Source organism: Oryctolagus cuniculus, chromosome 3 (genome assembly GCF_051225735.1).
Source record: "Oryctolagus cuniculus isolate XC-2025 breed Fujian yellow rabbit chromosome 3, ASM5122573v1, whole genome shotgun sequence".
NCBI lineage: Eukaryota > Metazoa > Chordata > Mammalia > Lagomorpha > Leporidae > Oryctolagus > Oryctolagus cuniculus.
Genome location: NC_142869.1, coordinates 9363372 through 9381530, shown reverse-complemented (window position 1 = coordinate 9381530; position 18159 = coordinate 9363372). Strand labels below are relative to the sequence as shown.

Genomic DNA, 18159 nt, shown 5'->3' with positions numbered 1-18159 from the left:
CTAAGAGGTCAGAAATCACTTGATGGAATTAAATGAAACATGATCCTGGCCATCATCAATGTATCATTAAGACTTCAGTTCAACCAGCTAAGGATATCCGCAGGCAACCCCTATAAAGCCAAATGGGATTTTGCACAGAGCGGAAAGCACCTGGGTGAGATGAAAGAGAACGTGCTGTTCTGCAAAATTCAGTATGTGCTTTGAGCCAACAATGCTAGTATCCAAAAAAAAAAAAAAAAAAGAAGAAGAAGAAGAAGAAAAAGAGGGCCATGTATAAGTCACCTTTAGGCAAAACTACAAGCTCTGAATCTTCATTAAAACTGAAGCAATTTTGTAAGAGCACCCAGTGAATGCAGCCATGTTCACAGTGTGCTTTCAAACTACAAATTAATGGGCACGATAGAAAAGCAATGAAAGAAATACAGGGCATTGTCCCCAGGGTTTTATACAAATCCAAAGCACATGGAAGGCTATCTGCCTGCAGACAACTCGCCTTATCAGTTTTCTAATTGGGACTCAGGTTGCAGGCTCCCACTGATAACAACACATCTCAGCACCTACAATGGCACATTGTGACAAGGCTTCATGCTCCAGGCTTCTGAGGTAGGCAGATCCTCTGTCACTGACACTGGCAATGTAAATCATTTCTTCTGCCCGTGGGAAGGAGAGCTACTGAAAGTGCAGGACAGAAAGATATCTCAAGGCAGAGAGCTAAACATCCCACAATTCAAATGGGAAGAGGAAAGAGCATTCTTGGCACTATGAAAATAACAGACAGGTAGAAAGAAAACACATCAAAGGGGTCTGTTCTATAGAATAATCAATGCAGGAGACTGTCAGGGACTCGGGCAGTGAAAAAAATCACTAGCAGGTATCAGGAGCTCCTGAAGTGAGAAGCACCAGTCAAGGGAATCTACCTAAGCTGAAGGGCGCATATCCATCATATGGCTCTGTCTGCATTTCTCATCTGAGTCATCCAGAGAGCGGTTTCTTTAATTAACTTCATCCAGCAGACATTGGGTCAAATGAAATCATAAGCTTCAATCATGGATAGCCTTAGCACCAATTTCAAAGCAGTGGATTCCTGGATCTTCCGAGTGAAGCAGAGACAGCAAAGGGGGCCTGCCTACCTACAAGCGGCTCAACACACTTGGAAGTCAGAGCTCTGTGCTTCTCTGTACTGGGAAGTGGAACCTCTGTTGGTTGAGAGTCTGTCACCAAACCATAGTCAGGGCTGCTTTGTAAGCCTGGCTTTGAGGTGTCCCCAGAGAGACTCGTCTCAGAAGCAGGGCTTAGACAAGGGAGTCTGGAAGCTCATTCTAGCAACTGCCTCAAACAGAAAAGACAGCATCTAACTCAGGAGGTGACAGCCAGCCTGAATCCCACTAAGACTAGCCTGCTAGTCAAAAGCATGGTCATTAGTGTTGGGAAATGTGGGTTAAAACTGGGGCCCTATTACCTTCACCCCTTGTCTTTACTCAGAACTTCAGTTTCCTTATCCTTAAATAACAAGAGTAATACACCCTGGGAATATGGAAGGCGAAACATTTGCCAGGTGTTCAGCACACAGTGTAGCTGTTGTCAATTCTCAGAGATGGAAGCTATTCTAGGCAAAATCAGCATAGATAAGATCATTCTCTGGATCCAGAGAGCTGAGTCCATGTGGCCAGCAAACCCCAACTTAATATGTTAATTGGAAGGAGCTATTAAGACAACTACCACTTGGAACACATGGTTAAATGTTTCATTCTTCTGTCACTTATTTACCTTCAGTGAGTCCAGGTCACCACTGGACCCCAGTTCCTACTGGCTGTCAGATAACAGAGGCTCCAGAGTCCAACAGCCTGGGTTCAGATTCCAACTTCACGCGGAACTCGCTTCGTAGCTGTGGACTGATAAATGGCAATAACCATGGGTGCCACTTTGCAAGGACTGTGCAGATGCAAGAAGTCAATCCAGTTAAACAGCACTGCACCTGGCACTTAAATACCTATCACTGCGGTCAAACAGCCACGATCAAGGCTACAAGCAATCCCTAATCCTTTAAGAAGTTGTATATATGGTCCACCACAGCCATAAAAATTATCCGACCTCTAGTCCAAATGTACGCTTGAACCTCATATGAAGAGAACCAGAGCACAGATTTCATCATTTCCCCCACAGCCTCCTTAGAGAAAATACAATATTTGTACTGTTGCTCCATTGTTTTACAGATCTCAGAGTGAATTACTACACACATCATCTCATTTGAGCGTCATCAGCCAGTTATGTTTGTCTCCATTTTACAGATGAGAATAAAGCTAATAGAGGCCAAGTGCACAACTATGCAGGGGTAAAGCTAGGACTTGAATTCAGCTTCTCTCAACTTTATGCCCCGGTCCCTTTCCATCATGCCAAGAAAATGAGAAAAGGTATGCAGAACGTGGGTTCCAAATTGCAGATTCTCAGACATTCTCAATAGCTGAAAATGAGAGCAATTGAATCCTGAGAAGTTTCAACCACAAAATGAGAGTTAACTGGCTTAGTTACAAAATGGTCTTAGATATGTTCCCATCTGACCTCCAGGGTAAGGAGCCTGAGGAAAAACTCCTGAAATTACCTGCTGGCAGACCTTCAAACAGAGCCTTCCTCAAATATTCATTAGCTGGTGATGTCGGCTGTTATCAGCTGCCATTTCCAACTTTCATTCCAGGTAAGATGACATAAAGTGATTCCTGCTGTCCCCCTAGAGGGTGTGAGCTCCTATTTTTAGCCAGGAAAGCTCACAGGTTTTCAACATTAGTTCAGCCAAGCACGAGCTCTGAGTGACTTGAATTTTGAGGGGAAGTCAGAGAGCAGTGAGAATAGAAATCCCTTATAATTAAAGGCCAGCTCATGAACACTTTAATACATATGGAGTCAGCATTAAAGTGATGCTTAAAAGCAGCCTTGTGAATAGAAACTTAACATTGGTTATGAGGAATTATTTTTATGAGGAATCTCATAAAAATTCCATAAATTCCATTAGCAAGTGCCCTTCACTCATTAGCAATGTCTTTCCTCCTCTGTATTAATCCCTCAGGTCAGTAACCTAAACAAGGCAAATATCAAAAATCCTAATGGCTTTGGTGTTGGTTTTGAAGAATCCCTAGGTTATCATCCTAAGCAGCGGATGGTCTACATGAATCTGGCTGAGCTCCTCGTGCTGTGGCAGTGTCCACATATCTATCACTCCCAAGGCACTGCCCTCCCCTGTGACCTGTGACCCTTGCACCTCAGTGACAGCTCTTCAACCACCTCTGGCTGCTGCTTCTACTTCCGCCTCAATACAAGAACTCTCCAACACTCTCCTCCATTGGTTTCCCTTTCTTTTCATCCTCTCACCCTTGTTTATCTTAAAATGTCTGTGACTGCCTGTAGCACCCATACAACAAGAACTCCACCCCTGTTTCCCTAGTTTCAGCCTCATTCTCAAGCTCCAGTCCCAGGTAACAACTGATACACCTACTTTAGTTGCCCTGCTGTAGTCAAAAGACCTTCGAGGCTTCTTTTCTACATTTCCCTTTTCCTCCAAGTTACCCAAATTACAAGTTCCCACCATTGATGCCCACAGTCAAGGAACAACTAACTGATGACTCCACTCATCCAATACACGCTCAGCCCATCCTTTCATTCCCACTGCAACATGTTCAAGCCCTCAATTCTACTCGACAGATCACCCATGGTAGTCAGTTCTTGACTATACTATTTATCAAATAGTTTTAGAATAATCTGTCTAAAACACATCAGTCCACATATATCCACTAATGAAAAATGTTCAAAGTCTCCATTGTCCACACTCTTTAGAATCTAATGTTATCCCTCTGTCTGCTCCAGTGAGCATTTTCAACTTTACTACCCATTACTGCACCTGATCTTTCATTGGGCAGCCAATGAGGTCTTTTGTAAAACCTACAACCACCCAAGACTTGTGTTTCGTCATCTCCCAGGGGATAGTTGGAGACAAATCTGTATTAGAAATTCTACAGAAGGAAGGGAGATGCTGTGGATCACAGTGGGTGGTGCGGACGCACAGCTGTGGGTGTGCACGCAACATACAAACCCCACGCAGCCAAGAGCCAGAGGAAGCACCAGCTTTGGAGAGCAAGGTGACAGCAGAATGCAGCAGCCAATCCACTAGCAACATAGCTCATCGGCTGTCCAATGAAAGGTCAGGTGTAGCAATGGGTAGTAAGGTTGAAAATGCTCATTGGGGAGGATATAGTCAGAGGGAGAACCTGGTATGAGTCCAGCCTGGAGCCCTAAGGGAAATCACATAATCCCCTAATCCAGCAAAAAGGGGTGGGAGGCACATTTCTCTATCCCACCCCCCCACAATGGCACCCAGCAATCAGCTGGGAGGGGGTGCCATCTTGACACAAGTAGCTGCTGCAGCAGCTTGTGTGTACACACCCAGAAATGGCTGGGGAGAAGCCACCATTCTGAACTAAGCAGTGGCTGTACTAGCTCGCCAGCTCACCCAGCAACCAGAGGGGAGAAGCCACCATTTTGAAATGAGTAGTGGCAACAGTGACTCTTAGGCACATCTGTGATCCAGAGATTTTCCCAGAGGGAAAAATCTGCATTCCCACCGACCTTCACTCAGGCTGGGAGAATTGACAGGGGCCTGGGTACCTGTGAGGTGTACCTGCGTTGGACTGTGAGGTGATCTCAGTTTCTCAATATATCTCAGGCCCTAGGGCTCAAATTGCCAAAGAAGAGTGCCCACAGGCAGCTGGCTCTGGAAATGTCTCTGCCTCTCTGTGGATGGGACAGACAAGAAGGACAGAGTGGATCCTCTGCTTCCCATGACTGTGGGAGCCTTGTGAACTGAGACCGTAGGAACTCTGTGACTGCATGACAGGGCACAGGGTGTAACTGGGTCTCTGGGCAATCACTGTGTGTGGCGCCAAAGCCTAGAGCCCCCTGATTGCCTGGGGTGGGTCATTGTAGTGGTATCCATGCTGACATGAGGACTGCACACATCCTTTGTGCGGTTCAGGTGAGAGCATTAGTGACTGGTGTACCCACTGTGGGCTAAAGCTTGTATTAAACACCTTGGAAGAGAGGAGGTGAGGGTGTGATTATACCAACAGAGGTGATCGTGTCCTCCTTTCGAAGGACAAGAGAAGATCTGCCATATACAACTTTATCCTGGATACTTGCCCCACCCTGGAGCACTTACCAGAGCTCCCTGACCACACCCAGCACATGCTTCTGGGTATAGACTGAAAGAGCAGACACTCCACTAAGCCACAGACATAGTTCAAATACAGAATCCATCACAGGAGAAAAACAATGAATAATTCCATAAATGCCTAAAAATAAAGGCAGAAACTTGAAAAAAAAGAATAAAGAAGACAACATGACTCCCCTAAAGGAACACAATACTTCAGTATTAGAATGTGAAGACAAAGAGACTGATTAAGTGCTTAAAAATGAATTCAAAAGATGAATCATAGGATTACTCAGAAGTAATGAGAAGCAATTTCATAAGTTAAGGAACTCCATATTTCACATCGAAGAAAAATTCTCCCAGCATTACCTGAATTTCTAAACCAGAAAAAGATACAACAGAGAAAGAGAACTATCGAACAATATACCAGATAAACATAGATGCAAAAATCCTCAACAAAAATGCCAGCTAATCAAATCCAAAAGTACATCACAAAGAGAATTCACCTAGACCAAGTGGGATTTATCCCTTGCATTCAGGGATGGTTCAACACTCACAAATCAACAAATGTGATACTTCACATTCAGAAACTGAAGAATAAAAACTATATGATTGCCGGCGCCACAGCTCACTAGGCTAATCCTCCGCCTAGCGGCGCCGGCACACCGGGTTCTAGTCCCGGTCAGGGCGCCGGATTCTGTCCCGGTTGCCCCTCTTCCAGGCCAGCCCTCTGCTGTGGCCAGGGAGTGCAGTGGAGGATGGCCCAGGTGCTTGGGCCCTGCACCCCATGGGAGACCAGGAAAAGCACCTGGCTCCTGGCTCCTGCCATCGGATCAGCGTGGTGCACCGGCCGCGGCGGCCATTGGAGGGTGAACCAACGGCAAAAGGAAGACCTTTCTCTCTGTCTCTCTCTCTCACTGTCCACTCTGCCTGTCAAAAAAAAAAAAAAAAAAAACCATATGATCATCTCAATAGATGCAGAGAAAGCATTTGATAAAATATGATATCCTTTCATGATGAAAACCTTAAGCAAATTCCTCAGCATAATTAAAGCAATTTATGACAAAAGCACAGTCAGCATCTTATTGAATGGGGAAAAGTTGGAAGCATTTCCACTAAGATCCAGAACCAGACAAGGATTCTCACTTTCTTCATTGCTACTCAACATAATCCTGGAAGTTTTAGTCAGAGCCATTAGGCAAGAAAAAGAAATCAAAGTGATACAAATTGGAAAGGAGGAAGTCAAATTACTCCTATTTGCAGCTGAATGATTCTGTATCCAGGGAAACCAAAAGACTCCACTATTATAACACGTAAAAGAGTTTGGTAAAGTTGTAGAATATAAAATTAACACACAAAAATCAATATCCTTTGTAACACAGACAATGCCATGGCTGCAAAGAAATTGCAAGATAAATCCTCAGTCACAATAGCTATAGAAAAAAATTAAATATCTTGGAATACATTTAACCAAGGATGTCAAAGACCTCTATGATGAAAATTATAAAAATTTAAAGAAAGAAACAGAAGAGGTCACAAAAAAATTGAAAAAATCTTCCATGTTGGTAGACTAGAAGAATTAATAGCATCAAAATATCCATACTACCAAAAGCAATTTACAGATTCAATCCGATCCCAATCAAAATAATGATGACATTCATCTCAGGTCTAGAAAAAGTGATGCTAAACATAATACAGTAACACAAGAGACCCAGGAAGCTACTGGCAAAAAAATAGACATGCAGACCAATGGATACAGAAACTCCAGAAATTAATCCACACATCTACAACCAACTTATCTTTGACAAAGTAGCTAAAATCAATCCCTGGAGGAAGGCAGTGTCCTCAACAAAGGGTGCTGGGAAAATTGGATCTCTGCATGCAGAAGTATGAAACAAGACCCCTACACAACACCTTATATAAAAATCAACTCAAAATGAATCAAGGATCTGTTTCCATGATCTAATACCATCATATTACTAGAGGAGAACACTGAAAAAACTGTAAGACATGGCACAGATAAAGACTTCTTGGAAAAGACCTTAGAAGCATAAGCAATTGAAACCAAAATAGACAAATGGGATTACACCAAGCTGAGAAGCTTCTGCACTGCAAAGGAAACACGCAGCAAAGAGAAGAGGCAGCTGACAGAATGGGAGAAAATGCTTACAAATTATGCAACTGATAAAGGATTAATATCCAGGAGCTATAAAGAGCTCAAGAACCTCAGCAACAACAAAACAAGCAACCTAGTTAAGAAATGGGCAAAGGACTTGAACAGACATTTTTCAAAAGAGTAAATTCAAATGGCCAACAGACACATGAAAAAATGCTCAGAATAACTACTCATCAGGGATATGAAAATCAAAACTACAATGAGGTTTCACCCCAGTTAGAATGGCTCTCACACAGAATCAACAAACAGTAAATGCTAGTGAGGATGTGGGGGAAAAGGTTCCTTAACTCATTGTTGGTGAGAGTGTACACTAGTACAGCCATTGTGGAAGACAGTATGGAGATACCTCAGAAAGCCAAAAGTAGATATATAATCCAGCAATCCCACTCCTAGGAATTTACCCAAGAGAAAAGAAACAAGCATATGAAAGAGTTATCTGCACGCCCATGTCTACTGCAGCTCAATTCACAATAGATAAGCTATGGAATCAACCCAGATGCCCATCAACTAATCACTGGATCAAGAAATTGTGATACACACACACACACACACACACACACACAGTATGGAATAGTACTTAGCCATAAAAAAGAATGAAATCCTGACTTTTGAAAAAAAAAAAAAAAAGGATGCAACTGGAAACTAATATACTTACTGAAATAAGTCGGCTCCAAAAAAAAACATATAGCATATGTTTTCCCTGATCTTTAGTAACTAATAGAGTACCAAAAATATAATGTATAGCAGTGAAATTGACATTTTGAGTCTTAATGATTGTTTACAGCCTTGTCGCTACTGTTGAGGCACAGGATTTTCTTTCCTCCTATTATTTGATGAACTCATTACTTAGTGTTGGGTTAATTGTATGAGTATAAAGTAAACTGAAAGTAGATCATTGTAAAAATTGAGAGGGAATAGGAGATGAAGAAGGAGAAAAGGTAGGAGTGTGTGTAGGAGGGAGGATAGGGTGGAAAGTATCACTATGTTCCTAAATCTGTACACAAAAAAATATGAAATTTTTATACCTTATATTTTAAAAAAACAAGAAACTGATTTAATTGTCCTTAATATAAAATTTTGATCAAGTGGTTTGTTCTCAGTACTTGCAACATTTTAATCAGTTAGGTTTCTCAATACTCTCTAACCAAAGGCTATGAAAGACACATGTGGAATTGAACAAGTTGAGTTTGTTCATCATTGCAGCAAAGGAGAACAAGTCCATGGGGAACCTTGGGGTATCTCAGTAGAAGGTGACAGGTAGGCTTGTATGATTTGAACCCTGTTCGGGTGACCTGGGGGTAACCATTCTAAGTGGGTGCTATCAGAAATAGGAGTAAGTGTACGCTTGGGTATCTCAACAAATAGTATTTATAGAGAAGGCAGACCAGAGCAAGTCTAATGGTGTACCTGGTAAAGAAAGAGCTGACAATTTGACACTAAGAATTGAGCAAATGAGGGTGCTTAGTATTTCCAGGGTGCATGGTGACCTTGTTTTCATCTTACACACATTAGGTAGTCGTCTTGTTTGTCTCATTTTATCATGGCCTCTGAGTGGTCACATAAGATATTGGTTTTCTTTGAGATCATTTATATCCTTTTGTCCAACAGAGACATCACAGCCCAGCCCTGAGCAACAGCCCAGCTCTTAACAATTCCAAGGTCTACCTGTAAGAATCAAATAAGCTTCCAACATCAATCATTACTCTTCTAATTCTCAGGTCATAGTGCCATCACAATGTCAATGTGGAGCTTTAAATTTCTCCGAGATAGCGTAGAGATTCTGAAGAGTGGGAAAAACCTCTCTTGCTATAGCAGCAGCTAGGTAAACAAGATTCCACTTGGATTCCGGATGGCAATTAGAAAGAGTGGGAAATGCAGTTGGTCCAGTGATTAAGGTGGTTGCAATGATCCCCTTCTCATTTTGGAGCACCTGAGTTTGATACCCAGCTTCTGCTCCCAATTCTAGATTCCTGCCAGTGCAGATCCTGGGAGGGAGCAGCCAATGGATCAAATTGCTGGTTCCCTACCACCCACATGGAGGTCTGCATTGAGTTTTTAGCTCCTGGCTTCAGCCAGGCTGCATTGGTAGTTGGGAGTGCTGTCTTGCTGTCTCTCTTTTTTTCTCTCTCTCCCTTTCTCTCTGTCTCTGTCTCTCTGCCTTTCAAAGAAAAAAGAAGAGGAGGACAAAGGGCAAGATAAAAGGATTTTATCTGGGAAAAGATATATTTCATATAATCCTCAACAACCCAAAATAATGTGACATGCAGATATACAGTTCAGGAACCCCCCTAGGATATATTAAAACAAGAATATCTTCATCCTGGTGAACAATATAAAGTCTCTGGCTAATAAAAGATGAAAGTTGTGTACTATACATATCCACGAAGGCAAATGTATTGAGGCATTCATTAGAGAGCTACATGTCTTCATATCTTTGCAGGTGTGCTTACTTCCTTATTTTTGTTCAATTGCTATTAAAATGTCAACCAGTAAATCTCATCTTTGGCTCTGCTTCCAGCCGATACCGTCAGAGTGGTGATTCTGCCAAGTCTGAGTGGAACAGCAGGAAGAAATGGCAGCTGCGTCTTTAGGTCATACAGATAAGAGATCCAGCCCACAGGTAAGACATTTGTAGACAATAGAAAAAACAGTATCCGAAAATACTGTGAATATGGTTTCCATTCAAGAAAAAATATCTCATTTGAAAATAAACTAAATTTTCTTTATTTTGTAAACCATTAGGAATCTGGATGATCCAGCTGCTACCAGCCCTTTCGGGTAAATGAATCAGCAAAGGAACACAGTCAGCAAATGCCCCAGGTCCACGCTAGCAGCCCACCTGGAGCTGAGGTGCTGGGCATCTATGACATGATTCATGAGAATCGAAATATATTCATTTCCATGTAAAAATCTTCTAATGCCTTCACCTAAGGCACATTCTGTAATAAAGGAGACAACTCAACAAGCAAGCTTAGAACAGTAACTCCAGTGCGTTTGCCGGGGTAAGGCCAGCGCACTCAGTGAACCACCTTCCTTCCCACCAGGGATGCCTTGCAGCGTTGATCATCTACAGCATTTACCCTGCAAATGGCCATGCCCAGATGTCACCGTTGTGCTAAGGACAGCTGAAATACCAGACTCCATCCTGCAGGCGAGAGTATGTCCTCCGGTGGAGGGCAGGAACGGGGCAGGGAGGGTCCACCTCATAACATTCGCAGCAGCGCTCACCTGCTCCAGTCGTCTGGAGTCAATGGGTGGCCTACAGCTTAACACTGTCACTAAGGAGACAACATTTCAGTGATTGTTCAGTGTCAACATTTTGTTATTTAATAGTAAAATCCCACCCCAAATCCCTCATCGGATAAGCTACAAATGAGGCCTGAAGATGAAGCACCTGCCAAATCTGATTTGCAGTCACCATTAAGCATTTTGTTGACTGGGAACTAATTATCAACCTGGCATGATTTCAGTCTGCTGCCGTTTGTGACATGGGAAAGATCTGTCCATTCTTGGTAAGGACGATCAGACACTGCTGTAGACACCCAATTTCACCCATTCTCATGAGATCCTTCTGTTACACAAACCAGTGGTAAAGCCACTATATGCTCTGAAAGGTTATCCATCCACAGACTTGTCATGTTCACCTCGTCAACTGTAATTGCTCGTCAGATATTAGGCATTTTTTTTCTCATTTCACACAAGTTCCTCCTAAGGATCTGAGGAAGGGTCCTGTCTGACAGTGACTTTATCTCCCGAGGTTCTCGCTGGAGACCATGTAATGAATGAAGGGCTCAAAACCAAGTGTTTCTCCAGATTCTCAAGGCTACACTGGGGCTGCTGCTGGGCCACAGGCAATGATCAAGTTAATTGCACCAAGTGGGCATGAACGAAGTTCTAGCAGAAAAGAGAGGGACAGGAGAGTGAGATTTAACAGGAGCCATTTCACCCTCTACAGCTCGAAAGATACAGCAGGAACCTTCGATGATGGAAAGCAAGGCAACAGCTCATAGGACCCCATGCAGGAGATGGGCTGCCTGCCTGTGGCTCTGTGTTCTCACACACAACCTCCCTCCCGTGTTTTCCCATGGAGGAGGAACTGAGGCCCAGAGACGCCCTGTGGATCTCCTAAGGCCATGGTCAATCATGGGAGCACATTCTTCCCACGGCTCGCAGGGTGGGCAGGAAACATGTGGCAACAAGTACTTCTGTGCAGGATCACGTAAGCCTCCTCACACAAGTTAAAAATATGAAACACTCTGAAGGAAGCATCATTATATTATTAGAATTGCATCATGAACTACGTTTGTATTAATATCGCATTAACATGAGAATCTTGTTGTAGCAATTATAATGCATTTGCTATGACCCTGAGAATCAAATATACTAATAAAGTCCTTAAATAAAAAAGGAAAAAAATGAAACAAAACACCCCAGTGGTGTTATAAAGTTGGAAAAGCAACATTTATCTTAAAATATCTATGTTCCATTCAAAGTTTTAAGAGATGAACCAACGAGCAGCTGGCATTGTGGCACAGTGGCTTAAGTTGCCAACAGCAATGCCAGCACCCCATATGGGCACTGGTTTGAGTCCCAGCTGTTCCAATTTTGATCAAGCTCCTGTTAATGTGCTTCAGAAACAGCAGAAGATGACCCAAGTGCTCAGGACCCTGCAGCCACGTGGGAGACCTGGATGGCGTTCCAGACTCCTGGCTTTGGAACTCTGCCTTCATCAGCATCAGCTGGACTAGAAGTGGAGCATCCAGGTCTTGAACTGGTGCCCAGTGGAATGCCGGCACAGCAGGTGGCGGCCTTACCTGCCACACCACAGAGCTGGCCCCAGGTTTTCTCGTCTTGTAACATCAGATTCCCCCCTGTGGGATTTCACCACGGGAAACAGAGCTCAGAGTGCTGCGGGCAGAGTCAGTCCACGCATTCTGGCAGCCAGCTTAGGAGTCCTGACTTGAGGCATCCTCCCTAGCATCTCTGCAGCTCATTCCACTTGCAAACACACCAGCACCAGCCTCCTGATCTGCATGCCCTGGGGGGCAGGGCACAGCCTGCACTGCCTCCCCCAGCCTGCCCAGCTCCAGGACACAAGGCCCTCGAGAGACAGCTACTGCTGTGGCTCTGACAGGAGGTGGAGACCCAGGGCCTCGAGAGACAGCTACTGCTGTGGCTCTGACAGGAGGTGGAGACCCAGGAGAGTGCCCTTACGTCATACACAGAATTGGAGAAACTTCATTTCAAGGTTTACCTTAAAAAAAAAAAAAAGTTTCATTTACATAAAGGGAACGAGTAGCATGTATTTCATATATCCAGATTTAACAACATAATTTTTCCCACCCAAAATTGCTACTGGATAGTTCATTTCGCATGTCGCTTGGCTGGGCCATAGCTCCCAGACATTTGCTCTAACACTAGTGTCACTCTTAACATATGTCTACATGAGGTTGACCTTGAACATGGTAGACTTAGGGAACAGCAGATAACCCTCAGTGGGGTGGCTGGACCTCATGCAGCTGCAGGCATTCAAGGTTCCTAACAGAAGGAATTCAGCCCCAACGCAGCACTGAAGCTGCCTGGGCCCCCAGTCTGACCGCTTCCCCTTGATGTTGGACTTGGCCACTGTCCGCAATGGAGTGAGCCAATGACCCCTGGCCCCACCTTCCTGCTTCTCCAGAAAACCCTAACTCTGCACCAAACAATAAGCCTCTCATTCTCTCTCTATGACTATTTCAGAGTGGAACAGGAATAGGCACTTGGCAAAATAACAATTGCTTAGACAATCAGGTAATTAAGAAAGCTATGTGAAAAAGAATTTTCAACACCCTTCTCATGCTTGATTGCTTTTCCCACTGTCTTCTTTCATTGATTAATGAATACGGGACTTGCCCTTTAGAAGTTCTGGGCCAGAGGGCCAGCACTGTGGCACAGCAGGTAAAGCTACCGCCTGCAGTGCCAACATCCCATATGGGCACCAGTTCAAGTCCCGGCTGCTCAACTTCCAATCCAACTCTCTGCTGTAGCCTGGGAAAGCAGTAGAAGATGGCCCAAGTCCTTGGGCCCCTGCACCCACACAGGAGACCTGGAAGAAGCTCCTGGCTCCTGGCTTCGGATTGGCTCAGCTCTGGCTGTTGCAGTCATCTGGGGAATGAACCAGCGGATGGAAGACCTCTCTCTCTTTCTCTGTCTCTCCTTTCTCTCTGTAACTCTGACTTTCAAATGAATAAATCCTTTGTTTAACTTTTATTTAATAAATATAAATTTCCAAAGTACAACTTTTGGATGATAGCGGCTTATGAATAAATATTAAAAAAAAGAAGAAGAAGTTCTGGGCCAGGTGGTGGGGCAGCAGAACCAGGAGCAGCCAGGTTGGAAGTTGGGCTTGGCCCCTGACTGGGTGTGTGGCCACAGGACCATGTTTTGGAGATGTGAGGCACCGGCTCAGAACCTACAAAGATTTATGCTCACTAAATCATGGCTGGGGGTTAATGCTGTTAATAAAGAAGCTACTAATAAAACACATGTCCCCCTATCCCTAAAGGGGAGAGCGATGCATACATGGATGCCGAACACACACATCACTTACTCACTGGGACACACTGAGAAATGCATCGTTAGGTGACTGTGCCTGCACTCAGAGCATACGTGCACACACCAAGACCTCACTGGGAGACACAGCTTAGGGTACATGCGGTCTGTTGTACGTACAGTGTGACGGTTCCATGTTTTAAAGACCATGCAAGTGGCAGTGTGAGTAACAGTTGGATCTCAGAGGCAGGGAAAGCCGATTCAGGCCCTAGGTTTCCCAGGTGGGACAGGATGATGGGGAGCAGGCATTGCAGGTAAGGAGGCTGAGCCCCAGCCCAAGCAAAGCGAGGCAGTGGCCAGCCATGCTGCTTAGTCAGGGACTGTGTGGGGACGCAGAGTGCTGGGATGCATTCTAAAGAGCTTACTCATTCAGGGATGGAGACGTGGGCAGAATAGAAATGACAGAAAGAAAGGGCTGCCCGTGTATCTTCAGACCAGGTTGTGCAGACATAAATTTCAGCTAAGTAATCACCCTGACTTCTGAACAGCCAAACTTCCATAATTACGAATCAGTAACACAAACGCAGGAGATGCTAGAAAAATAAACGATGGGAATTCTGAATGTGTATGCAGGGTGTCAGGGGTGTAACATTCTGTGCACGAAAGAAGAATTTTAATAGACGACAACATTCTGAATGGGTCGCATTGTGCGTCTCAAGCACTTTAGAATGGGAAAACCTCCTCCGTTAACCCTAAAGAGAAAATGTGTCGTGCGTTAGTGGAATGCACCGCTATTTACAAGTTTACCGCGTCCTTCAAAGGGACATTTGCTCAGAGGCAAAAGCAAAACCTAACAGCCTTTTGAGACTAGATGGGTTCAGAAAAGCTTTGTGGTCTGCGATGGCACCAACCTGGATCACAGAGGCATTTGTAGCTGGTGCCCACGCTGCGGCACGTGCCGTGAGCACACGGGCTGAGGGCGCAGAAGTCAACAAGCTGGGCGCAGGTGGGTCCCGTGAAGCCCGGGCTGCAGCTGCAGGTGAAGTGCACCCCATCCACGTAGCAGGTCCCGTTGTTCTGGCACGGGGACGAGGCACACGGGTCCACCTTTTCTTCGCAAGCAGATCCAAAGTAACCTGTGAGGAAATGCACAGGGGCTTAACAGATGCCAAAGCAGGTTTGCACGTATCAACTAAAACGGGAGAACGTAGGTCTTAACACTTCTGTATCGAGCATTGATCAACCCGACGAGGTTTGCACGTATTAACTAAAAGAGGGAGAACATAGATCTTAACATTTCTGTATCGTGCACTGATCAACCCGACGAGGCCACTGACACTGGTTTTCTTTTTTTTTTTAAACTTTTATTTAGTAAATATAAATTTCCAAAGTATAGCTCCACCTGCACCCCTCCCATCTCCCACGCCCTCTCCCATTCCATTCACATCAAGATTCGTTGTTTTTTTTTTTTTTTTTGACAGGCAGAGTGGACAGTGAGAGAGAGAGAGAGACAGAGAGAAAGGTCTTCCTTTGCCGTTGGTTCACCCTCCAATGGCTGCCGCAGCCAGCACGCTGCGGCTGGCGCACCGTGCTGATCCGAAGGCAGGAGCCAGGTGTTTATCCTGGTCTCCCATGGGGTGCAGGGCCCAAGCACTTGGGCCATCCTCCACTGCACTCCTGGGCCACAGCAGAGAGCTGGCCTGGAAGAGGGGCAACCGGGACAGAATCCGGCGCCCCGACCGGGACTAGAACCCTGTGTGCCGGCGCCACAAGGCGGAGGATTAGCCTATTGAGCTGCGGTGCCGGCCGAGATTCATTTTCAATTATCTTTGTATACAGAAGATCGGTTTAGTATATATTAAGTAAAGATTTCATCAGTTTGTTTTCTTAGCTTTGGTAACCATGGGTTAGACTATTAAGCCCTGTGATTCCATTTTTGCTGAAATATAAAATATGACTGCTTACACGGGTGCATATGTATATACTGCACATAAGTATATTTAGGTGCACATGTGTGTATGTGTAGGTTTAGTCCAAAAAAATGCCACAAATGATGGTGATTACCTAAAGGAGAGTAGGATTTCTATCAACAAAGAACTTTCCCCTTGTTTGTATGCATTCTAGGGGAACATATTCCTTATCTTGCTTTAATACATAAGACACAATCCCAATTGAAAAATTAAGAACACATAAAATCAAAATCAATGAAAAACCTCCCCAACCCTGTTCCTGTTGTCCCCATTTGCTTCTCCACAAGTAGCCACTGTTCATAGTTTTCCTGAGTATATACTCTTTCTTTACAAAGTCAGTTATTACAAAGGATAAACGAAAGTGCACAGGGCCTGGCGCTGTGGCATTGTGGGTAAAGCTGCTACCAGCAAAGCTGCCATCCCATCTGGGCTCCAGTTCATGTCCCGTCTGCTCCACTTCCAATACAGTACCCTGTTAACAGCCTAGGAAAAGCAGTGAATACTTGGGTCCCTGATACCATGTGGGAGACCCAGATGAAGCTCCTGGCTCCTGGTTTCAGCCTGGCCCAGCATTGGCTATTGCAGCCATCTGGAGAGTGAACTAGTGGATAGAAGATTCTCTCTCTCTCTCTCTCTCTCTCTGTGTGTGTGTGTGTGTATAATTCCCTCTCTCTCTCTAACTCTTTCAAAATAAGGAAATAATTTTTTTAAAAAAAGTGGCATAGCCAAACAATGGATACAGCATAAAAAGAGACTGAAGACTGATACCTGCTTCAACATGGAGGAGTCTCAAAATACCATGCTGGGTGAAAGAGGCCAGACACAAGCAGTGTCCAGAGAAAGGTCCCCGATCAACACAGATTGTGGTTGCCTGTGGTTCGAGTTGAAAAGTATTGACAGCAAAGGGGTTGATGGTAATGTTCCAGCATGGGATAGTGAGTGTGGCTGCACAACTCTATAAAATTTAATTCTCTGAATCACCACTCCATAAATTGGCATAGTCAACTTGGTACGTAGGTACATGTATATGTACATATATTGATATTATATATAAGTATTTATATGCCTGTAAAGATATATATGCACACATACTTACACCCAGAAAAAAAGACAGGGAATCCAATTTTTAGAATCATACAAAAAATTTCGCATATAATCAGTTTTAGCAACATTTAAATTCTGTAAAGAGCTTTGTGGTATCCTAGCCTGGATATAAATCCATCTTCTATGAGATGTATTCTGCTTACTCATGTTGACAAGAAGATGCCGAAACATTTGTCCACATGTGATACCACTATGTACTATTATCACTATCAAACATGTTAGGATTTAATAGCTCAACTCTCTTAATTTTAGAACAAAGTAAAAATAATTCTTCACTAGGTCTAGAAAACGCAACACAGCCATTTGAAATAAGAATGGTCCCTTTACTTTGCTTATTATAAATATAGCATCATTGGATATGACACTAGGTCAACTCACAGCTTACATTCAGTTAGAGGGGCTCAAGATTTTATGACCTAAAAAAAAAGAATTCTAGGTTAATTCTGCAGACCTACTGATTTTTTTCTAAGAAATTCAAGTTCAGGATAAAAATCTATGCCCAAGTAAGGTACAAGTTCAGCTGAAACAGCAGCTCAAGGTGAATACAAAATTCTAAATTTTAAGGCTCAGAAGCAGAAATCACCTTCAAGAGAACACTTAGATTCCTTTCTTCAAGTAGAACTGAACTAATGGCCACAGGAGGCAACAGGAAACACAGCAAAGAGAGTTAATCACAGGAACAGAGCCCTTGAAAACCCTCTTGAGATTAAGATGTGAATTTGATTGAAAGAATATTTATAAAGGATCAAGGATAAAAAAAATCTAGAAACAAGAAGCTAAAGCCTAATTTGGAGCATAAAAATGAAACAAACACTTAGAACTGCTAGAGCCCAGTGGAAGAACTGAATATTAGTTAAATATGCATCTATGTAGTCTCCATGCCAACACCTTGATCTTGAGCTTCCAGCTCCAAAACAGTAAGAAATCAATTTCTGTTGGTTAAGCCCCCCAGTCTGTGATATTTTGTGATGGCCACCCAAGAAAACGCATATAACAGGGAGCACAAAGAGACAAGGAGGCAAGACTCAAGATCCTTGGGTTGGAATTCTGTATCTACCACCATCAGCAAACTGGGCAACCATGGCAAGTCCCTACCTCTCTAACCTTCCATAGTCTCACCTGGAAAAAGGACTGAAATTATCTTATTCATAAAGATATGGTGGGTTCTAAAAAGACAGGTATCA

The 18159-nt window shown here is 43.8% G+C and overlaps 1 protein-coding gene across 1 annotated transcript in view; it reads right to left on the bottom strand.

The window, feature by feature from the left end:
* Window positions 1-18159, bottom strand: part of DNER (delta/notch like EGF repeat containing) — a 423033-nt gene that overhangs the window by 89381 nt on the left and 315493 nt on the right. The window contains exon 8 of the mRNA XM_008259280.4: window positions 14813-15037. Coding sequence (XP_008257502.3) covers window positions 14813-15037 — 225 coding nt within the window. The remainder of the gene's footprint in view (window positions 1-14812; window positions 15038-18159) is intronic.